The sequence below is a fragment of the Petromyzon marinus genome, unplaced genomic scaffold (genome assembly GCF_048934315.1).
Source record: "Petromyzon marinus isolate PM22_M1 ecotype Great Lakes invasive population unplaced genomic scaffold, UKy_Petmar_22M1.pri1.0 PM_Scaffold_23, whole genome shotgun sequence".
Taxonomy (NCBI): domain Eukaryota; kingdom Metazoa; phylum Chordata; class Hyperoartia; order Petromyzontiformes; family Petromyzontidae; genus Petromyzon; species Petromyzon marinus.
In genome coordinates, this window is record NW_027423202.1 from 663,226 (window position 1) to 687,031 (window position 23,806).

Below are 23,806 nucleotides of genomic sequence, written 5' to 3' on the forward strand. Positions count from 1 at the left end.
AGGATGTTAAAGTCAGAAATTAGCATGTAACTGGAAGATTAGCATAATATTAGTGTGAGGGATTAGCATGTAACTATGTCTGAAAAAGTGGCGGTTTCTTTTTTCTTTTCAACGTTAGCACCACGGAAAGCGACGAGCTTTGTTCAGACGGACGAGTCCATCTATGCTCGGAACGGAGGAGGGGGGAGAGAGAGAAACAGCCACGATGCGCTGCTCTGTCCTGTAGAGGAGTAAAATGGGGGCGTGACGTCATGTGTGCCGTCTAGTGCGATGACGTCACGGAACGTGGCGTCATGCGCGCTGGGCGGCTCGATGACGTCATGTCTCCTCTAGTATTTAAAGGGGCCCCGTGACGAAAGCGGGGTCACTGTGGGAACGGGTAGAGTGAGAAGGGTGGAGAGGGAACCAGGGGTAGAGAGGGATCGACGAAGAGTCAGGAGTGAAGCCGGTGGTAGCCGTAGGAGGTGCTGCTCTTCCCGGTCGGTGGGGTTGGCAAGTGCCCCCATCCGACTCGAGGGAGAGAGACTGGAGCTAGTCGGGCTGGACCAGGACTTAGTGTAGGACCCCTAACCCCTGGGAAGTTGTCACACCCTTTGTGTTATTGTAATATACTTAATAAACCTTTGGCGAAAGCCCTTACCTTCAAGCCGTCTTCGAGTCGTCGTCAGTTGCTCCTCAACAACTGGTTTCAGAAGTGGGATCCTCAACAACTGGTGTCAGAGTGTCTGCGCTGCCGCCACCATGTCAACATCGGGAGCGGCGCGCAAGAACCCACTGACGGGACGATCGGAGGATGAAGACGGCGTGGAGGAGGTTTCGGCAGTGACCCCGGAGTCCGGGGCCCCGGTGACGGCCCCCGAGAAGAAGAATGGGACGGAGCGGGAGGAGAAGGCGTCCGGGGGTGCCAGCGCTCCGCCGCCGGGCGTGGGGAGCGCGTTCGCGGGGCAGCTGGAGCTGCTCACGCAGGCGATGGCGCAGCTCGGCGCCCGAATCAACATGGAGAAGGCGTCCGGGGGTGCCAGCGGGCCACCGCCAGGGGCGGGGAGCGCGTTCGCGGAGCTGCTGGAGCCGCTCACACGGGCGATGGAGCAGCTCTGCGCACAAGGCAACGTGGTGAAGGCGTCTGGGAGTGCCAGCGCGCCACCGCCAGGCGCGGGGAGCGCATTTGCGAGGCAGCTGGAGCTGCTCGCGTGGCCGATGGCACAGCTCTGCGCCCAGATCGAGGAGGTGGAGGCAAAGGTGCGCGCGCTCGACACGCATTTTGGATGTGAGCGGCGGATTCCCGCCAACCTGCTTCCCGCTAATTTCAAGATTGGCGCCATGTTCCCGACGGGGGCGCCGCGGGAGGCGGCCGCCATTTTGGCTGCGACGCCGCTGGCGGCGGCCATGTTGGTTGGGGCACGGCAGGCGGCCGCCATTTTGGCTGCGACGCCACAAGCGTCCGCCATTGTTGATGCGACGCCGCATGTCGGCGCCATGGGCGCTGCGGCGCCGCTCTCCACCGTGGGTGCCGCCAAGCACGCGAGGTCTGCCGGCGGTGACGCCGCAGCTCTGCACCACGCTGCGCCCGCCGGAGGGGGCCCAGGTACGGCCGCGGCTCCGCCCCTCGCTGTGCCTGCGGGTTTTGCCGCGCGCGCCGGCTGCTCCGCGGCCCCTCTCCGCAGCCGCGCCTGGGGTGTGGGCTGCCGACGCTGCCGCGGCTCTGCACCTCGCAGTGCAGCGCATTGCCGTGCCGACGCCACGGCTGCGCATCTCGCCGCGGGGTGGGCAGCAGGAGCCGCCGCTCGGTCCGGCGCGCACCTGGGGCCTCCAGCCCTCATCGCCAAATTGTCGGTTTATGTGTTGTCGGGGCTGCCCAAGTGTCGGTTGTGTTACGTTTGGGCTGCCAAATTGTCGTTACCGAGTGATGTGGGCTTCGTAAATTTGACTTTATTGTTGTTGGGCTGCCCTGGTGTTGTGTTTGGTTCTGGGGGCGGTCCGTCTTCGTAGCCACTTCCATGGGGTTGTCAGTTGTAACCACTACCGAAAACAGTCGCTTATGCACGCGCCCGCCGAACAGCACACCCGTAAACAGCCGCGTAGGCACGCGCACGCTAAGCGCTCCGCCCCGATGTAAACAACCATGCGTGCGCGCGACCACCAAGCACTCTTTACTCTCGTATCCGCCGCAAACAGCCGCGTATGCGCACGAGCGCAAAACAGTACTGTATACACTCGTACCGGTATGCGAACACCAAACACTCCGTCTCCCTCCTCGCACTCACAGCGACGACGACACAGCTTTATCCTCTATTAGCGGTTTTATTCCCCGCGAGTATCCTGCTAACTAAGAGTGTCTGTGCGAGTCAGCAGGCCCTCCTAACCTATTCCTCGAGGAGCCCAGATTCAGCTTATCCTGCCTATAGCTTCGCTTTCTACCCTCTATTTAATAGCCCAAACTTACCTCTCCTCTACTTACGATTGCTTCCACTCTGCTGCACTGAACGCTGTAGAAAGGCGATACTGTGAGTCGTCTCCGGAGAGGGTTGAGTCTAGCTGCGCTGGGCTCGTCGCACGGACGTCTCGAACGGCTGACCCTCCTGCCCCATGGACCGCGATGATTTTGCAGAAGAAGACTTTTTTTACTGTCCCCCTCACCTCCTTTTTATCCTACCTATCACCAAACATATTGCACGGACCCTACACATCATCGCTCGTGCCTTTTCATATTCGAGTCTATTAGCTTACCTATAACAAAAGGCACTTCGATGCTTTCGCACCTATGCTGCCCGGCCAAATCAGAGGTCGCGTTATTTGTATCTCATTGTCATCGAGTCCATAATGCCATTCATAATAAAGGCGCACTGTGGTTCTCACACCCCAGCTGGCCCTGTCCATTCAGATGTTGGATATTCTTATCCCTTTGTTATCTAGATCCCTGATCCTAACAAAGGAATTCCGTCCTGTGACCTTATCTAGCACAAAAGGCATTCAGATGCTTCCGCCCCGCGTCGTCCTGCTCATTCAAAGGCCTGAATGCTCCTATCCTGTTGTCATTTGGATCCGTGAGCCCACCTATAATCAGGGGCATTCAGTTCCCATTTCCATCTATAACAACAGGCATCTCGTGGTTCACACGCCCCGTGGTGTCTTTACGGCCTCCGCCGCGACTACGTGATTTTAATATCAGGTCACGGTGCCGCGGTTCGTGTCAGCTACGGGGGGAGATATCGCCCAAATTCCCGACCATTGGAAACCATGAAACTTAATCCAATTAGGGGCTTCTGGAAAAAACCTATCGGCCAGGTGATCTCCCCTTCCGGCTCTACGTGGGGTGTGTGTGCATTCGTGCGGGGGTTTGGGGGTGCGAGGCGCAGTGCGCCGCGTCGGCGTTGTCACCCCCCGGGGCTGGTGTCGCGGTGGTGGGCACGGTCCCCGACAGAGCTACTCCGCCGTGGTGGCACCGCACAGCCCCCCGAGGTGCCAGTCCCCGTACCGGGTTGACTAGAGCACCTCGCCTGGGTAGCCCCTACGAGGTAGCGCCGCGGGGTCCGCGGGACGGCCCTCGTGGCTGGTCTTGGCGTTGGCGGCCCCGTCTCTCGGGGTTCCGGCGGCGGTCTCCTCCTCCACTCCAGTGGCTCTCTCCGGTCCTGGGTACCTGCGGGCTGGGAGACAAACTCGGGGGAGGTGGGGTTCAGGGGTCGTCGTCCCCGTCTCCCCTGGCTTGGGTCGGGACCCTCTGGGGCCCGGGGCCCCGTGGGGCCCATATACGGCACGAGGCCCCCGCGTATGGGGGGTGTGTGGACCCTGGGGTTTCGGGGTCCTTGAACGGTGGGGTTCTCCCTCGCTGGGGTCGCCCTCCATGGTTTCAGTCGCCGGACATTGACTACCATCTCCCGGCCCCTCTCTCCCCCTTGAATCAGTACCGTCCAGGGGGAGATCTGTCGCCCCAATATCCAGGGTCCCCGGGCGCTCCGCTCCTGCCGCTGGTGTGCGGTCTCGCCTTGCGGGTAGGCCCGGACCCTAGCTTCTCATAGGATCTCCATCAGGTGCTCCATGGGGTGGCTCCCTTCCTCCCGTTGCGGCGGAGGGACACCGAACAGCAGATCTGTAGACAGGCCAGACTCGCGACCAAACATCATTAGGAACAGGGTCTGTCCCGTGGATGTGTGTACCATGGTGGCATAGGCGAACAGAGCATAGTTGAGGTGTTCGTCCCAGTCCTGTTGATTCGCGGCCGCCATGCATATAAGGTTCCCGGCTAGGGTCTGGTTCATCCTCTCTACCATCCCATTTGCCTGGGGGTGATACGCCGTAGTTTGGTCCTTCTGGATCCCGAACTCCCGGCACAGCGCCTGGAATAGCTCTGCCTCGAACTCACTACCTTGGTCAGTAATGACTCATTCGGGGATCCCGTGCTTAAGTACGTAGTGTTCTACGAACGCTCGGGCCACTACGAGGGCTGTCTTATCGGGGATGGCCACCGCTACAGGATAGCGTGTGAAGTACTCCACCGCTACGAGAATATACCGGTTGCCCCGGTGGGATCGCGGGAATGGTCCCTGCAGGTCGATCCCAACTGGCTGGTTCATCCAGCTGACGCGGAACGGTCTCAGGAGTACCTGACACGCCCTGCACCCAGGCGGCCACGTCTTGAGCCAACTTGGGCCAGAGATACTGGTGACGCAGGGTTTCCCTAGTGCACCGTTCCCCGTCATGGCCCCCGAGCGGGTGGTCGTGTACCAGCCTTAGCAGCTGGGGTCGTACCTGGGTGGGAACGCAGATGCATCCCGGCTGGCCGGCTTCGGTTAGTTCCCATACTACCCCGTTCTGCACACACAACCAGGCATACAAACCACTTCAGGGTCCCGGTAGGGCGTTCTTCTTCCCCCGAAAGGCCGTCTCCACCGCTGCCAGATCTGGATCCCGCAGCTGGGTCCGTCTCAGCTGCTCGTCGTCCAGGCCCGGGAAGGCGCAGCCGACGTCCTCCTGGATCCGATCGGGTGGGGTTGGGCGACCCGTCGGGCCCCGGGGTGTCAGCTCCGTGCCTGTCGAGTGGTCCCCCGGGTCCCTGGTTCCCCCTGCCGGGGTCTCTGTTGGGCATACAGCACTGTCTCTCACCGGGGGGGGGGGGGGGGGGGGGGCGGGGTTAGTCTCGGTGAGCTCCGGGGGGCCCACCACCTGCCGGCAATGGCCCCCCGTGAAGCACGGGCAGACTTCCTCCACCCTTTTTCTCGGCGCACACCGCGGGCCGCCTTGACAAGGCGTCCGCGTTTGCGTGCGTACGCCCAGCTCGGTACTCTATTTGCAGGTTGTACTCCAGCAGCTGCGCCAGCCATCGGGCCATCTGCCCCCACGGTTCCTTGAATGTAAGGAGAAACTGCAGGGCATAATGGTCGGTGCACACCCGACATTTCCTGCCGTACAAATACGGTCGGAACTGTTTACACGCGAAGATCACGGCATACAGTTCTTGACAGGTCATGCAATAATTCAGCTCGGCTCCACTCAGGGTCCGACTGGCGTATGCAATGACCCGCTCCGTCCCACCCTGTACCTGTGACAGCACCGCGCCCAGCCCACTGCTGCAGGCGTCGGTGTCCAAGATAAAATCCGTGGTGAAATCGGGGAAAGCTAGGGTGGGGGTGTGGGTGAGGTGGTCTTTGAGGGTGGTGAAGGCCGTTTGGCAGGCCTCCGTCCATCGATAGGGGTTCTTAGGGGAGGTGAGTTGGGTGAGGGGGCGTGCAGTCTCGCTGAATCCCTTTACAACTCGACGATAATAGGTGGCGAGTCCCAAGAATGACCTGATCTCCGTCAGATTCCTGGGCCTTGGCCATTCCACTACGGCGCGCACCTTTTCCAGATCGGTGCACACCCCCGCCTCGCTGACTCGGTGTCCGAGGTACCCTACCTCCCGCTGCGCAATGTAACACTTACGCGGCTTGAGCTTGAGATGGGCTGTTAGCAGTCGCTGTTACACCTCTCGCAACCTGGATCAGTGCTCGGACAGAGATCTGCTGAACACTATCACGTCGTCCAGGTAAATTAGGCACTGTTCCCACTGTAAACCCCGCATTACCAACTCCATCAACCGCTGGAACGACGCGGGCGCGTTAGTGAGTCCGATCGGAAGCAGTCGAAACTCGAACAGCCCCATCGGGGTGGTAAATGCGGTTTTCGGCCAATCCTCCTCTGCCATCTCCACCTGCCAGTACCCGGACGCCAGATCGAGGGTGGAAAAATACCGTGCTCCTGCGAGGCTGTCAAAGGTGTCGTCGATGCGCGGTATGGGGAAGGCATCGCCGAGGGTGACTGCGTTAAACTTTCGTTAATCAACGCAGAACCGGGTCGACCCGTCCTTTTTCGTCACTAGCACCACCGGGGCAGACCACGGGCTCATCGAGTGCTGGATTATGTTATCATCTGGCATATCCGCGACTGCATCCTTGATCTGGGTCCGTTCAGGCGCGCCCACCCAGTATGCGGGGATTTTGATAGGTCGGGCTGCACCTGTGTCAATTGTGTGCTTAACAAGGTCGGTCCGACCTACATCCGAATCGTGCTCACTGAACACGTCGGCGTACTCCTGCAACAACCCGCGCAGCTGATCGGCCTCCCCCTTGGGTAAGTCCACCCAAGGCACATGTAACGCGTCATGCAAGGGGATGATCTCGGCTCGGGGAATCGGACCGACCCGCCAGGCCAGAACCTGGTTGTCCTCGGGGCGGCCAGGGTCTTCCGCCCAGAGTGCGAACACCGAGTCGTTAGAGTGGCGCATGTGCAGGGGGTGTATGGTGCCTACTGTGGTGCACCGTCGTCGCATCGCCGGGGTACTGTGTGGGTTAAACACCCAGCGTGGCTGACCCGACGACTCCGTACCGCTCTGCCAACTCCGGGTGAGGAGTTAGCATTACTTTGCCCGATGGTCGGTTTGTGGGGTCGGTGGAGGGTGTTGCCACTGGCACCAGCATCTCGGCAAATGGCCCGATTGTGACGGCCGACACCAGCATAGCGGCCACGGGTGTGAAGCGAGGACGATTTGGCTTGGGTCCCAGGAACGGGATCCGCTCCCCACTGCCCTCCATGGTGGTGCATCGCTGGCGGGGCTGCACGTTGAGCCCCAGTTTCTCCAGGAGGTCCGTACCTGTAATACACTCGTGGCACAACACACTCGAGACGTAGAATTCCTGTGTGCACACCTGGTTTCCGAGACGGACCTCAAGGGAGATCCTTCCCAGCAACCCCATCCCGGCTCCGCTCGCTGTGTGCAGCACGCGATCTGGGGCCTGCAGGCGGCTCACGTCAACCCCGTGCACGCTGCAGTGCGCGGCGCTCACGAGTGAGGCTACGGCCCCCGTGTCCAGTAGGATCCGGGTGCGCTGCCCATTCACCTGTCCTTCCACCAACGACGTGGCCCCCGTGATTCCCGCCACCAGCTCCCGCAGCCAGTCGCCCGTGCTCACCATGTCCCTGGGTGTTGTGGTCGGAATCTGCATGGTGTCACTCGCTCACCATTATAATTATTGTCGTTCTGCAAAGGGACCGTGTTGACTGCACCCCTAGGTGGTCCACTCTCTAGGGAGCATTGGCGTTTAACCGTGGCGCGTTTCTAGCGCGGGCGATCTGAGGACAGTCCCTTACGAGGTGCCCTTGACGGTCGCACAGGTAACATGCTCGGGGAAGGGCGGCGGCCCCGTAGGAGCCTCCCCGCCCACTCCCTATTTCCCCTCCCGTTTGCCGCTGCCCAGACTCCGCCTCTAGTCGGGCTACCCTCCCGGCCAGCCCTCCCACCTCGGTCTGAACCGTCTCCACTGTAGTCTGCAGCACAGTCATGTGTGCCCGTACTTGGGTTACCTTATTGTCCACTTGGGTTATTCTCTCACCCGCTTGGGTTACCTTGTTGTCCACTTGGATTATTCTTTCACCTACTTAGGTTACCTTGTTGAGATGCTTACAGTTCATGTCTGGCTGCCACCACGCCGTGCAAGTTAAGGATCGCTGGATTTTCTCTGCGGCCAGCTCCTCAATCACCTCAGTCGTGTACCCTGGGCGTGCGATCTTTGTTAGCTCGCGCACATCCTCGGCATAATCGCGCAGGTCCTCGCCGGGTTGGCGATGGCGTGCCTCTAAGGCCGCTTTTGCCTCCTCATTGCGCGTACCGAAACGCAGATCAAGTCGGCGAATCAGCTCCTCTAGCTGTGTCTGCGCGCTTGTGGGTAGGGCTTCCAAAAAATCGGCTGCCCGCCCATCCAGATTCATATTAAGTTGACGTAACGCCTGCGCGTCCATCCACCGAGGATGTTGCGGGCAAACGCTTTCCACGAAGGGGTACCCCGGCCTGTGAATATATGCCTTATTTTCGCGTGGGGTAACGGGGGGGTTAGTACTGCTTCTGACGCCAAACTTTGGGGGCAAATGTCCCAAGCCATCACTGAATTGTCGGGGCCGTTGGCTCCCGACTCCCCCGCCACATTGATCCCACTACCCCTCGGCTGCTCTGTGGGGTTTGGGCTAGCGACCTCCACTACCCCGCCCTCCTGTGCTGCTGACCACGTCTGCATGTTTTAACCGATGGGTAGGGCGCGTCGCTTTACACTAGCGGTGCGCTGCGAGGCGGTGTACCGCGAGGAGCGCGTTCGCCCGTAAAAACTCACTCCCGCCCGTGAACAGACTTGCGCGGTGCGTGTCTCCCTCCCACCCCCGCTGCACGTGCACCGGTAATAACAAACGCGCCTCTACCCCCTGCCCATCCCAGTACACCAATCGCACGCGAGGGGGTTGGGGTCGACGGAGGGCGGGCGGGACGTTTGCCGTGCGCGCGCCGCCGATTGAGGAGGGTCGGCTGGCTCTGAGTTAAAGAGCCTGTTCGAACAGTCGCGCGAATACGTGCGCGCTCGGCGCTTTAGCTCGCTGCTTCTCGATTAGCAATCGCGCAGGCACGCGACCACAACACCGTCGCACAGACACACGAGCGCTAAACACCACCGTAAACAGCCGCATAGGCACGCGCACGCTAAGCACTCCGCCCCAATGTAAACAACCTGTGGGTGCGCGCGACCACCAAGCATTCTTCACTCTCGTTTCCGCCGCAAACAGCCGCGTATGCGCACGAGCGCAAAACAGTACTGTACACACTCGTACCGGTATGCGAACACCAAACACTCCGTCTCCCTCCTCCCACTCACAGCGACCACGACACATCTTTATCCTCTATTAGCGGTTTTATTCCTCGCGAGTATCCCGCTAACTACGAGTGTCTGTGCGAGTCAGCAGGCCCTCCTAACCTATAACTCGAGGAGCCCAGATTCAGCTTATCTTGCCTATAGCTCCGCTTTCTACCCTCTATTCAATAGCCCAAACTTACCTCTCCTCTATTTACGATTGCTTCCACTCTGTTGCGCTGAACGCTGTAGAAAGGCGATACTGTAAGTCGTCTCCGGAGAGGGTTGAGTCTAGCTGCGCTTGGCTCGTCGCACTGACGTCTCGAACGGCTGACCCTCCTGCCCCGTGGACCGTGATGATTTTGCAGAAGAAGGCTTTTTTTACTGTCCCCCTCACCTCCTTTTTATCCTACCTGTCACCAAACATATTGCACGGACCCTACACATCATCGCCCGTGCCTTTTCATATTCGAGTCTATTAGCTTACTGATAACAAAAGGCACTCCGATGCTTTCGAAACCTATGCTGCCCGGGCCAATCGGAGGTCACGTTATTTTTATCTCATTGTCATCGAGTCCCTAATCCCATTCATAATAAAGGCGCACTGTGGTTCTCACACCCCAGGTGGCCCAGTCCATTCAGATGTTGGATATTCTTACCCCTTTATTATCTAGATCCCTGATCCTAACAAAGGCATTCTGTCCTGTGACCTTATCTAGCACAAAAGGCATTCAGATGCTTCCGCCCCTCGTCGCCCTTCTCATTCAAAGGCCTGAATGCTCCTATCCTGTTGTCATTTGGATCCGTGAGCTCACCTATAATCAGGGGCATTCAGTTCCTAATTCCATCTATAACAACAGGCATCTCGTGGTTCACACGTCCCGTGCCGCGTGTGTAATTTCGTCCGTGTTGGCTTTACGGCCTACGCCGCGACTACGTGATTTTAATATCAGGTCACGGCGCTGCGGTTCGTGTCAGCTACGGGGGGAGATCGGCCAAATTTCCGGCCGTAGGAAACCATGAAACTTAATCCCATTAGGGACTTCTGGAAAAAAACCTATCGGCCAGGTGATCTCCCCTTCCGGCGTTCGTGCGGGGGGGGGGGGGGGAGGGGTGGGTGCGGCAAAGTGCGCTACGTCGGCGTTGTCACACCCCAGGGGTAGTGTCGCGGTGGTGGGCACGGTCCCCAACGGAGCTACTCCGCCGTGGTGGCACCACATAATTCCTGCAGTCACGAAAGCTTCGAATCTAATTTCACCCACATCATCACCAACATCATCACCCACATCATAATCTTCATCTACATCGTCATCGACATCATCACCAACATCATTATTATCCACATCATAATCATAATCTACATCATCATCGACATCAGTATCATTCACATCATCATGACCACCCACATCATCTTCAGCCACATCAGCATCCTCCACATAACCCTCATCCACATAACCATCATCCACATCACCATGACCAACCACCATCGTCTTCGGCCACATCACGATGTGTTTCTCTATCTTTGTGTCTGTGTTTTTGGATTCCTCGTGACCGTGTCCCTGTCACTGTTTCTGTCTCAGTGTTTCTGTGTTTTTGTGTTTACGTATCTCTGTTTTTCTGTATGTCTCTTTGCCACTGTGACTGTGTTTCTGTGTCTCTGTGTGTTTTTGTGTCTTCATGATTCTGTGTCGCTGTGTTTATTTCTGTGTCTGTGTCTCTCTCTTGCACTGAGTGTTCTGCACTCTTTTCACGTCAGGGAAGCCGTCCCCTCCTTATCTAATGACGTCATCAACCAATGAACTGGTCACTTTTTTTGCAATGACCCTTCTCCATGTCATCAATAATAGCGTAGCATGTGAGGCTTTGACTGAATTAAAATATGCAATAGGCACAATAGGCGACGTTTTGGGAAATGGTCTTCCTTTCTTCTTCATACCACATTCACAGAGAAGCCAGGAGAGAGGCAGATTGGATGCTAAGAGCTGCAGGCATGCATTGGTTTACACCATGGGCCTGGGGCCCGATGAGAATCACATTTCACACGAGTTTCAACGTTCAGGTTCTCATCAGCGGCAGAGTCAGGCTCGATTGAGCCTGATGAAGGTGAATCTGCTGCTGATGAGACAATGAAAGTCAAAACCGGTCCAGAGTATTGCTGGAACTGAACAAATGGTTCAAGCAAGCCTGACTCTTGATGAGACACTGAATGTTAAAACCGGTCCAGAGTTTTACTTGTAAGAACAAATGGTTAAAGTGAGCCAGAGAGGCCCTCTGATGCTTTGTCTTCATCGGCCTTGATAGCAAGCCGAGTGTTACAGAGTATCAGAGGAGGTGGGAGTGTGCGTATTTGCTTTTTCGGAGTTGGTGGGATGCTAAGTTTACCAAACTAAAGTGAGCATCCAACGCCCTGCATGAACATAAAGGGCCGGTTGACTCTGCCCACGTATGTATGTTGAACTTCTTTCGCAGTATACGTAGCCAACCTTACTAATCGAAAGTCCACGTGTGTACATTAAAGTCATCACCATCTTAACCACACGTTCAGGGCGGTGCATGAGGTCTCGAGGCTTAATTTTTGCAGTGTGTAGATGATAGAGGTTTTTGGGAGGCACCTGGGGCCCAAAGGTGCGGTAGAGGTAATGGACACTTTGACCAGAAGAAAAAACTGCACCACGTAATGTGTGTAAACACATCATAGCGGTAGTCAAGTCGACAGGCTGAGTTTATTGATTGCAAGGGCCCTTAATCAGACCATGCCGAAAGTGACTCATCGGGGCCACTGTGCATCAGCGTCCACACCGAGTGGAACCGTTCTATGCATGATGAGGCACAAGTCCCACCGTGGGTTTCAAGGGGGAGTCGGTGAAGTCAAGACCCAGACCCCTCCCCGTCCCCTCCCCCGCTCATGTGAACTCCGAGTTGCATGACATACAGACGAGTTTGAGACGATGTTACGAATATTGTATTTTTATTACGTCTTTTAAACCAACAATGATACTTATATAACTATGAATAAAATTAATCTTAACTGTTAACAGGTGGCCTTGGTACTTGCCCTTTTTGGCTTCATCTGTGATATCACCAGGCCACCTCAGCTCTCAAATGCTGGTTCAGCTATGCCCTTCCATGTCCTGGAAACCGTGGCGAGGTCATCCTCTGAGGACTGCCCGGATGAAAACTAGGATGGCAGGGCCCAGCTTAGGGCTAACTACACTAATGGGCTAGTCCCATGTGTGTGGTGTGTGTAGTGTGTACAGTCAGTTCTGCTATAAAGCATGTTTTCATCACGCAAATATTGTATTAAGGAACACATTCTTTTTATGACGCGGATGAGAATTGGATAAACGCGATTGAGTGAATAGAACTATGCCGTGCGAGTTGGAATAAGCGGTTGTATGGCTGCCTCGGCATAAGATCACGCAAGGCGAATCTAGCTGCTACCCATGCACCTCAGTCATTGTTCAGCCTGCATACGCATCTCGCGTGTCATCGCGGACTGTGTTTTACTCTATACAATATTGCTGTATTCGTCTCGCTTTATCATGCAACTTTGTTGATTTTCTATTACAATGGAATATTAATGAATTAACCATGTTTCTTCTAATATTATGTTTATCATGTGGTTAGTAACTTTATTTGATAATATACATTTGTTAAACGTTATAAAGTATGTTTTATGGGTGGAAAAGGGGTAACTTTTGGTGCTATGGAAACAAATTAAGCCTTTAACATGTTTTTCCTATACTTGCCTAATGACCAAATTATAGTCGACCCTTCTGCACCGCGACTTTCCCCATTGCGGTTTCAATATATTGCAGGGTCGTTATAAGAAATAAAATGGGAATTTTTGGGGAGTTTTTGGGAGTTTTGCGAAAGCCACAGATGACACGCGAAGGTCAGCAGACGACACAAAAAGTTTAGGGACTCATAAATCCATAAAATATATGTACAGTACTGTATACTATTAATCTATTGTATCTTTCAATACCATAAATATACACAATTTATTTTTTTAAAGTTACATTTTGTAAAAAGTTAAGTTTGCTAAAAGAACTCAAAAGCCAGCAGACGACACGCAAAGGCTGAACATGTAGAGATAATTTGAAAAGTTTAGTAACTGGAGGTGCTTGCTTCGCTCACCAAAGGGACCAAAACATTTAACTTGGTTTTTCCAGATCGCGGGGCCTGCACCGCTAACCCCCGCGATGTGGAAGGGTCGACTGTACTTGTTTAATTACCAACTTACTTAATGACCGTATTCATGTAACCAATTACCGTCGTTAAGAGGGGTTTCATTCTACATGTGTGGGGGTAAAAAACTCAGGAGATGGGATCTGATATTGATGCTAGCACCGGAAGTTGCTCATGTATTCGCTTAGGCGAGCGTGTGTGTATACGGTGTGTGGAATGTGTACGCGCCCAGGATGAGCATTACGGTCGCATGCGGTGCATTTCTTAAAGCCACGGAAGAATGAGCATACGGCCCTGTATGCTCGAACCAGACGTGACTTCTTCTTCTCTTTCTGCAGGGGTTCACCCCACTGTCTAGTCTCCTCCTTGGCGGATGCCTCTGAGTGGATTGATGTGTCCACAACAGGGACACACTGACTCGGCACTTCCTCATCCCTCGGCACTTCCTCATCCCTCGGAATTTCCTCATCCCTCGGAATTTCCTCATCCCTCAGCCAGCTGTGCGCCAGTGCCTCTGCTGGTGTCATCCGCAGAGCTGGATCCCATCTGTTGAGACACATAGAAATATATGGCACACGTGGCAAGGGTGATAATGATGTAAGTATTTACGTGCATTTTTTTATCTTACTGTGTCCATTAACTTACGTGTGTATGTTCAACTTATTTCGCACCATACATAGCCAACCGTGCCAATTGCAGGTACGGGTGAAGGACAACAAACTACATTCAATCATGAGTTTAAAAAAAGTAGTTTTCAATCTATATTTAAAAGTTAATTGCCCCAGTGGTGTTGTGGTTAATTTGTGGTTCATTTGTGGTAAGCACTTTGTGTGTATTGAGTGTGATGTATTCGTTTAGCAAGTGTAATCCAATGCAGCTCCGTGAACACTGGACGGACATGGTTGGATCTTGCAAATAATCTTGTACATGCTGCAGCTTCCTAATGCTTTTTGCAGACGTCCCATAGACTAGTGAGTTGCAATAATCTAACGTATACGCCACGATGTTGGCTATGTCATGACTCAATAGTGGCTGATTGTGTCATAGAGCCCTGATTAAAAAAAAATTGCAGGACCTGACTATATAAAAAAGGGAGAAGCATAAATCCTCCACTATTGGTGATGACTGGCAGATGAACCTTCTGTTCTCCCCACTGTGCCACCTTGATGTATTTTTCCCCCTGGTGGTCCGTCATTGTGAACATCGCTCCACCACCCTCAATTGTTGTTGGAGGGTCAATGCTTACAACTGTCCAGTAGCCTCAAGGTACGTGTAGCCTGGCGTTGCCCAGTGGCATCCTTCACCGAGCCCCCTCCACATACATGATATACATATATCGATATATGTTCCTTTTAAGGGCTTTCATGTAAGAGTATGTGAGTCTATTGGTTTCTATAAGTGTATAGACCATGTGAGTGTATGAGTCTGGGTCTTTATATGTGTATGGACACGTCAGTGCATGTGAGTCTATTTGTATATGTATTTGTAAATGTATGGCTGATGTAAGTGTATGCAAGTTTGTGGGTCTCTATGTAAGTGTGTGGACATTAAGGGCCTTCATGATGGTGGGCAATCTCAGGTGAAGCTATGTGGCCAGAAGTCAGCCATTCCCTGTTTACCTTGGGGTGCGAACGGGATGTCCTCTGCCTCCCACATTATTTAATGTGGCTGATCGATGCCTGGGTGGGGTCGAGTAATGGCTCCCTATTGGTCAACCAAGTTATGTATGCTCATCTGGTGATTGCTGCTCACTCAGAGGCGAAGTTAGAAGCACAGATGTTGAACCTGGAGTGTACTACTGAGAGGTGTGGTCTTACCATCAGTTGCACCTAAACTAAGCACTTGCCTGGGTATTTTGTATCATCAAACATTCCACACCCTCAGCTCCCTGTTTGTCATGGAACAGTTGTGGAGAGAGTGGAGAGTTTCCCAAACCTGGCCAGTGTGCTTATGACCAGCTCTGGTTCGACAGCAGAGGTTTCACTCTGAATCAGCAGTATTTCGGCGTTTATTTATCGGCTGAGCAATGCTGTTTGGAAGCTACCTAGTTTGTCGCTCCATACGAAGCTTCAGATCTTCTCGGGCACAGTCATGCCCTCTCTTCTCGATGCTTGTGAAACGTGGACCCCTCTAAAGGAACATCTGTGCCTGTTAGGGACGTTTAGGCTGGCCTTCCTTCGATCCATCCTAGGTTTAACCAGGCTGGATTGTGTGAGGAACTCACACACTTCGGGGCTAATGGCGGATATTGGTATGGACCATGTGAGTGTATGACAGTATATGGGTCTCTCTTTACGTGTGTAGTGTAATAACGCGGGCTGCTGACGAGGAAGCGGCAGAGGCAGCAGGGGGCAGTACACACGTCAGCAGAGGGAGATCTAAAGGGAAGCCCAGGAAGAAATCGATCTGGAAGCCTGAGAACCCGCTAGTAGGTTCGAGAAAGAGGGCGGTGCAAGGGCGGGGCGAGGCCACGCCAGGGGAATAAAAGGGGGCCCGGGACCGGAGCTCGGGGCTGTTGCTGGAAGTGGATCCCTTCGCCGTGTCGCCGTTCGTCACCTTCTTTGGTGCCGTCTCCGACCACCTTAGACGCCGCAAGCTAGACAGCCTGCAGACTGTTCCAGCTAGGTAGTACCTTCAAGAACATGGATGTGTGACTAGTGCGTACGCACGCGGGGCACATGTGGTTTCCTGACGTGTGGAATAAGGAAGGTCCCTTAAGAACCCTGTCTCCGACTGAGTCACTACACGTGCATGGACCATGTAAGTATGTGAGTCTGTGGGTCTCTATGTCAGTGCTTTTTTTACATGCAAGACTATGGACAATGGTGTTTAATGGGAGACATGGCTTGGAAGATGAAGAATAATCAGAATAAAGGGTGGAGCTAGTGATCGTTCGCCAGTGATGTTAAACTATTAAACGCTTTTCTTTTTACCAGGTGACTGAATGGGAAAACCTCTCGGTGGTATGGTGGGGGCGGGGGTGTGTTCTTACTCCAGGCAGCGGCTAATGAAGTCGTGGAACTCCGAGTCCTGGCTCCCGAGTGCCAGGTAGAGGGGGTGACTGCCTGGGACCCTGCTTTGTCCAGACATCAAAGGCATCCCCGGACCATCTGCAGGAATGATGCAGACCAGGTTAAACATCACAACAAACCACAGCACCCTTGTACACCCACAGCGCAGAAACAAAATCTTTTAGTGCTCTGACATAGATCAGTGGGAGTGCTTTGACCGCTTGTTGCAGAAGTTCATGGTTCAAATTCTGCAAGCCGCCCTGGTTATTACTTCAGTATTAACCATATGATGCTTTGCGCTGTTTGATTTAAAATGGGACATTACAGACCTTGTGAAGTAATAAAATTACCGTGCTGGCGTTATGCCCGCTACTGTGAAATGACTGCAGTTGGTGTCTGTGAAACACAGCAGGCACCTTCCTTTGTGATAGCTTTGCATTCTAAGAATGATAGCGCAAATACCAAGTGCAATCAATAATTATTAACTATGATAAATCCTAGAGGTAAAGAAAGAAGAGCTATTTTAACTGTGATTTAATCTCTTTCAAGCAAAACATTATTTTTTACCAGGTAAAGCCCACTGAACTATTGCCTCTTCTTCAGAGGCGACCAGGCAAAGGGGAGAGGATATGGTCCCGCAATGTACAGCAGCCAGGGTGGGGATCCACGCGACGACCTTCTACATTGCAGGTGATGGAGGAAACGTCTCCTTGCCTCTGCAGCTTCCCAAAAACGTCCGATCTGATTGCTAAACGTGGTTTTGAGCATTGCCCTTCACATTACAGATGATTCTACTAAAATAATGATTACTAGTCACAACTGGCGTCTCTTTAATCGCTTGCACTTCATGGTACTTTAATTTGCTTGCCTGTGTCAGGTGGTGGAGAGCCTTAATGACACAAATTTGGGCAGATCACCATGAGGCCTAACCCTTCCCCAAAAAAGCATTACGAATTATATTGACTGCAAAAACACGTGTGGAAGTAGTTAACTATACAAAGTAATGCCCCACTAAACTCTTAACAGACCCAGCTCTGCCTCAAACTTAACGCGCTTCCCCCGCTCGCCCCTTCACTCACCAAAGTACTTGTTTCTCCCAGGCGCGCCATCAATCAAATTCTGAGGAGGCATCCCGAGGGTCTACACACAATTTACAAAGAGACAATGATCACCCATACAGTATTGAAACACTTGTGTGGCATGTTTTGTCTGTGAGCACCTACTGATGATGGCACAGCACCAAAGGCCACACCGCAGTAGCTATTTTACAAATCACTCTAGGTATTGATTTAATGCTGAGTCGATATTTGAGAGGCCAAGGACTGGTCCAACATTCAACACCACACGGTCAGGGCGCTAACCACTCAGCTACCACTCCCGATGGTTCTCGCATGCAGGCACACGGCAGTGTTATTGGCATGGCCCAGCAAAACCGCGTACGCAGCACATTGCAGAAGTTCACCGATCAATCCCAGTGACTGCCCTGGTCTTTCCTGCGGTATTAAACCACAAAATACTATGCACCATCTGCCTCATTCACAGCGGAGGTTATGGGTCCCGTGGCTTCATTTGAAATTGCTTATATGGTTGTGACAATTGTCTTCATTACAAGCAGTTGAGATGAAACAACAATAATTGGCGCGATAAATGCTTGTTCATCTGACAATTCAAATTGTTTGCAGGTGGTTTTGGGGTTACATGTGGCCAATCCGTGGCCTCACGCAATAATCTATCACGAGTCATAACAACAGCTCTAAAAATCTATGCGTTCTGCTCACGGTTACCTTGACGGGTCTACGCCTGAGTAATTGGTTCTGTCACACGGTTGAATGCAACTCAGTAGCTTGTGTGTGGACAACCCTGCAACCAGTCGCGAGCACTTGTATGCCTCTTTCTCACAGAAGAGACGACTTAAGTGGTCTGCTCAGGGAATTGTAAGTAACTATTTCCTGTCGCATGTTCTATTGGTCATACCAATTTTGAAGATTACGTTAATACCCTTGATGCGGAAATACTCGCTGAGAAGTGAACGTGGTTAGAAGCAATGACTGATCTTCTTTGGTTCTTTCGGTAAAGTCACGTAGAATGATAATAAAATAATAAATTGATAAAATAAAATAACACAATAATATTTTTATATAATATTTTATTTTATCAATTTATTATTTTATTATCATTCTACGTGACTTTACCGAAAGAACCAAAGAAGATGAATCATTGCAGTCACGAAAGCTTTAAAGCAATGACTGAGTTGGGCAATTTCAAGAGCAAATTGGTCGTGAAATTGATGACAATAACGGAATTGTCAGTGTTACTGCTGTGTGGGCAATACCTCCATATAACACGGGAGCTGGTCGTGTTTGTTGATGGCCGGAAAGAGGATGCGTCCGGTAGCCAACTCGGCCAATGTACAACCCAGTCCCCACATGTCAATCGGGAAAGATGACGTGTGGCCCAGGTACGCCTCTGGGGCAAGGTACGCGTGGGAACAAAAAATCTGTGAATCTGTGAATTACAAAAGACAAATATCACAAATATAGCCTTTAACAGCAACACACAGGCACAAAAAAACAAGTATAAAAACACATGTAATCACCCATAGGTCTAGACACATGCACACACACAGGCGCAGAGATGCAAACACGTGTACACGCACACACACAAAACGTCCCCATATAGCCTTTAACAAATTTCTCTGGAATTTGCTTTTAGCGAGCACCTAATGAAGGCCTGAGCAACACACACGAGGATGGGTGGCCAGCACCACGCCCATCCACCTTTGTCTCCTAAAGTGGTGGTGCCTAGGCACCGCACATGGTACTCATTTATGGCTGAGTCGACCTAGGGGATGCCCAGGACTGGTTCAGATATTCACGAACGCGCATTTTACTCCAGTCACCAGGATTGTAGTGCTGTCGACTAACCCCAACACTACGGTTCCTCACTGCATAAACAAAGAAAAGTTCCCCCGTGTAGCCTTAGACATTGTTGGGGCAAGTGCAATTAGTGACCACCTATGAAGTCTGGAACGACACTTGAAGGGGGTGGGTGACCTGCACCGTGCCTGGCCGCCTTTGTCTCCTGAGTGGCATTGTTTACACACCACACCAGGTACTCATTTGAGACTGAGTCTACCTAGGGGAGGCCCATGACCGGTTCAGAAAACCGCCACTCGAACCTGGGTCGCCAGTTTCGTAGTGCAGTGTGCTAACCACTACACTACTCGATTTAAAGCTTTCGTGACTGCAAGGATTCATATTCTTTGGTTCTTTCGGTGAAGTCACGTAGAATGAGAATAAAATAATAAATTGATAAAATAAAATAACTCAATAATATTCTCACGACGTTTCGGCCCTTCACCTGATGAAGGCCGCTTGTGTTGTGGCCGAAACGTCGTGAGAATATTATTGTTATTTTATTTGATCAATTTATTATTTTATTCTCATTCTACGTGACTTTACCGAAAGAACCAAAGAATATAAACACTACACTACTTCTCCTCAAACTGCATAAACACACATTCTCACACTCAGCCACACACTCACGACTCACGTTGGCGTCCCACCAAAAAGCTGTTTTCAAAACTCATCATCCGGATGGTCCCTGTCCCAGGCTCTTTAATCGACATGTTCCTCTAGACGATGGGCAGCAGAAGATATTCACATTCAGAGGTTATGATAATAATGTCAACTTGTAATACGCCAATGCCACACAGTATTCACTCTATCTGGAAGAGCGAGAACCACTCTGAGGCAGGAGGAGGGGCCACAGATGATGTTTCACACCATTGGTGTGATCCACCAACCTGCGGCTCTACAGTGCTGAATTACAGGCATGCACAACTATTCAGCCTGCAGAAGTTTGATCATGTAGCAAAATTACCATAATAAATATTAAAAGGGGAATTGGAGATGACATGCTTTTTCCAAGGTTATTCATAGCGACTCAAGAAAATGTTTTCACGGCTGCCGATGGGGTGCCAATTCAAATGTATTTAGATAAGATGATGCCAATCGATAATCTTATGTAGAGCACTCTTGGGTACCCGGCGTTAAAGAGGGCGCTCTTATCATACCTGAATAACGATTGTTACAAGAGGGCCGAACGGAGCTTGTAGCTGTGAGTGTGAGTTAGGCAGAAGCATGCACATGCATGAAGTTGGTAACGCATTCTCATGCGCATGAGCAGCATGAAGACAGGTGGGCAGTTGTCAGGTTAAAGCACAGCTGCTTATTTGCAAAGCCTCCTTTTACTTGCACTGGTTTGTGTCTCCATGATTTGGGCATTGCTTTGTTTTGACGTGTCTGGTTTTCTCTTTTGCGAGTCCCTAATAGCAAACAACCTTTAAACTTAAGTTTCACCCATACATAACCCTCTGTACGACAGTTATCATGACCCGCAGCTATTGACAGTTGGACAGAGTGGATGCATTAACGCTTTGATCAATGGGTCTAGGTTTTACGAGGACGAGCCCCGAACGGGAACTCAAATTAATGCTGCAGTTGCGCTGAACGTGGTCTCCACTCACCGGCTTGATGTCCCCATGCACGATTCCCTTTGCATGGAGTTGAATGAGGAATTTGAGAATGGACTTGGTGAAGAGTTTCACCATTGTCATCTCCATGTGCTGGGGTGCCGTGCAATCAACGGCACTTAACAGACGTCTTCTGTTAAAGAGACAACAACACAAAGTCAGTGCCATCCTGTAAAGGGCTGAGTCAACAATAACAATTATTATACTCGTTTATCATATGGAAGCCTCACTAAATGTAAACACATTTTCCCGAGGGTCCTGCCAAGTTCTCCTGTCGGGGTGACATTGTTCCTATGTGTAATCCCAACTGAGTAATTTTAAGGTATTTCCTCAGAATTGGCAAATTTGTCGGATGCCAGTTAAATTGTGTGCGAGTGTTTTGCTATTGGAGGAATCCGGAGAATGCAGAGGAATTCTATGCAGAACAAGGGGAGAACAAACTCCACACAGACACTTATATCCGAGTCAGCAATCGAAACCAACCTCTTGGTATGATGCACGAGTGTTACCACTGCCGCCACACTGCCGGTTGTTGGCGTGGCTGTAGAAAAATGAGCAAGTCTGGAGGTGAAAATGGAGTGGAGCAGCCAGCTTTGCATGTCTCTGTTGAGCTGCTCAGACAGCGGGGTACGTACTTCGGTATGAGCTGCATGACGAGGCAGTTGTGACCCCTGAAGGTGAAAAAGTCGAGGATTCTGACAACGTTGACATCATCATTAGCCCAGCCCTGAAGTTGGAGCAAGATGTGGTACTCCATCCACTGGCTGTGGTCTTCCTCAGCACTGCACAGCGGAAATCCACAGCTTCATATTAATTACAAGAAGTGACCCTTGTAACACGCAGTATGTCGCTCGCTCTAAAAGACAGTTGTCCTTCATCACACCTGCGATTAATACAGTGGGCTACGTACGGCGCGAAAGAAGTTAAACATAAATCCAGAGAAAACCCACACATATGAGCACCATAACACTACCCACGTAAAGATCGAATTGATTTACTGTCCTGCCTTCTCCATGCAAGCCATTGTGAAGTCTTACCTGAATGACTGTCTCCACATCTTCACAGCCACTCGGGTGTTGGTCTTGTGGTCACGGCATTTGAAGATCTGGCTGTAAGGTCCGACCACCTTCTTCAGCACCTCATACCGGAAATTGAGGTGCTCATGCTCGACCTGCGGAGCAATCACATCAACTAAGTATACTGATCCAGTCACTGCTCATTCAGTCACTGAGTATGGATGCAATATTTTGTATGGCATGTGTAAGAATGATTGTGTGAATGTGTCGGGTATGTTGTCCGCCTGTTCTGCAGATGATCATGGTGTTTGTCAGTTTGCAGACTTTGTATGTTCTCCACTTGTTACGTGCCCTGAGGAGAGCCGTACCGAGACATAATGGTTGTAGACATCATCGTAGCCATGGTTCTGGGTGCCAAAGCCTTTGTTATGGACGCCGAAATACCAGATGTTATTCACGGTGAGGACCTCGCTTCTCTCGGTGGGGGTCAGGAAATCCCCAAAGAGCTTCAAGATTTCTGCAAACATAAGAACAATGATGATGATTAATACTGTACTATTGTTTTAATATTGTTTTGTTAAATAAAACGTTTTCGTTTCTTTAATTTGTTCATTAAGCAATGTAGTGTTTTTTTTTCCATTTGATTTTTATCAATTCCGTATTCCTGTAACATGTGAAGAACAGACTAATGACAAATTTGGTATCACCACCTATGTAACCGCGCTTTTGACATGAAGACTTGTTTAACATCCAAACGATCGCAGGACACCCATGAAACATAACGTGGCTGCTTATTGGGCCCTTCCTGCTGAAATGATAATAAAATATACGATGCTTGTTTACCCAAGAAAGCTCCACTGAGTGCCTGGACTGCATATAATCACCAACACTGTTTTTTTAGCATTGGGATGTGTTAATAATTTTCTTTCGCTGTGTGGAGGAAACTGGAGAGCCTGGAGGAATCCTATGCAGAGCAGGGGGAGATCATCCCGACTCCAAAGAGAAATGCACGAGGAGTGTTCCTGCTGTGCCACTCTGCCTCACAACATTTTTATTCCATAACCATTCACATGCTTGTTTTTGTTTTCAACTATGGCCACCATGACGTCCCCCACCATGACTTCTCTAATCATATCTATCACCTCGTGGGGTTTTACTACTGGCGATGGCAACGCCGTCTGATGTGGGCAGCGCACTCCATTGCACGCCGCTCCTGGAGCCCACCTTCTCTTCAGCCTTGGCCATCTACACACACAGACAAAGATGCAGGTCACCCGGTATAACCTTTAGCAATCTTATATTCTTAGTTCTTTCGGTAAAGTCACGTTGAAGGGAAACAATAAAATAATAAAATATATATAAAACAATAAAAACGTCGTGAGAATTTGTATTGTTTTATATATATATTTTATTGTTTCCCTTCAACGTGACTTTACCGAAAGAACTAAGAATATGAATTACTGCAGTCACGGAAGCTTTAAATCAAAACTTTAGCAATCTGTTGGAGAAAGTGCAGTAAGTGAGCAATGAGCCAACATCGCTGAGGGCCTGGGTTCCACAGTGAGGAAGGCCAGGCTTTGGAAATATGGGGCGAAGTTGCTATGTGGTCCAGCCATTGGGAACTCCCAGTGGCAGTTGTCCATGTGCATGAGTCTACCAGTGGACTAGTAGTCTACCAGTGTTCCATGAGTCGACCAGTAGACTATTAGTCTGGATGCAGGAAGTTGTGGGTACGATGCCGACCCTGTGTGACTGATAGTGAGCATGAAAGTATAAAGTGATTATGAGAGAGTGAGTGAGCGTGAGTGTGAGAGTTTGTAAGGATTAGATTGAGTGTGAGAGTGCGTGAGTTTTAGAGTTAGTGAGATAGTGAGAGCAAGTGTGAAAGTGCATGAGTTTGAGAGTGAGATAGTG

At 51.4% G+C, this 23,806-nt stretch overlaps 1 protein-coding gene across 2 annotated transcripts; it reads left to right on the forward strand.

Moving 5' to 3' along the window:
- The first annotated feature begins 307 nt into the window (after positions 1 to 307).
- Positions 308 to 22,743, forward strand: LOC142922956 (uncharacterized). 2 transcript variants are annotated; one of them, XM_076063896.1, is made up of 3 exons: positions 308 to 1,585; positions 13,670 to 13,928; positions 16,268 to 22,743. In XM_076063896.1, exons 1-2 carry the CDS (start codon positions 742 to 744, stop codon positions 13,687 to 13,689), a joined length of 864 nt encoding a protein of 287 aa, XP_075920011.1. In that variant the 5' UTR covers positions 308 to 741; the 3' UTR covers positions 13,690 to 13,928; positions 16,268 to 22,743. The 2 variants fall into 2 exon arrangements, with proteins under 2 accessions (XP_075920011.1, XP_075920012.1); XM_076063897.1 differs by lacking the exon at positions 16,268 to 22,743 and adding an exon at positions 15,636 to 16,261.
- The last annotated feature ends 1,063 nt before the right edge of the window (positions 22,744 to 23,806 follow it).

Bases quoted from the DNA above. Each gene is read 5' to 3' on its own strand.
- LOC142922956 (XM_076063896.1), top strand. From the start codon at position 742: ATGTCAACATCGGGAGCGGCGCGCAAGAACCCACTGACGGGACGATCG. The intron at 1,586-13,669 runs GTACGGCCGCGG...CTCTTTCTGCAG, and splicing joins GCCCGCCGGAGGGGGCCCAG to GGGTTCACCCCACTGTCTAG.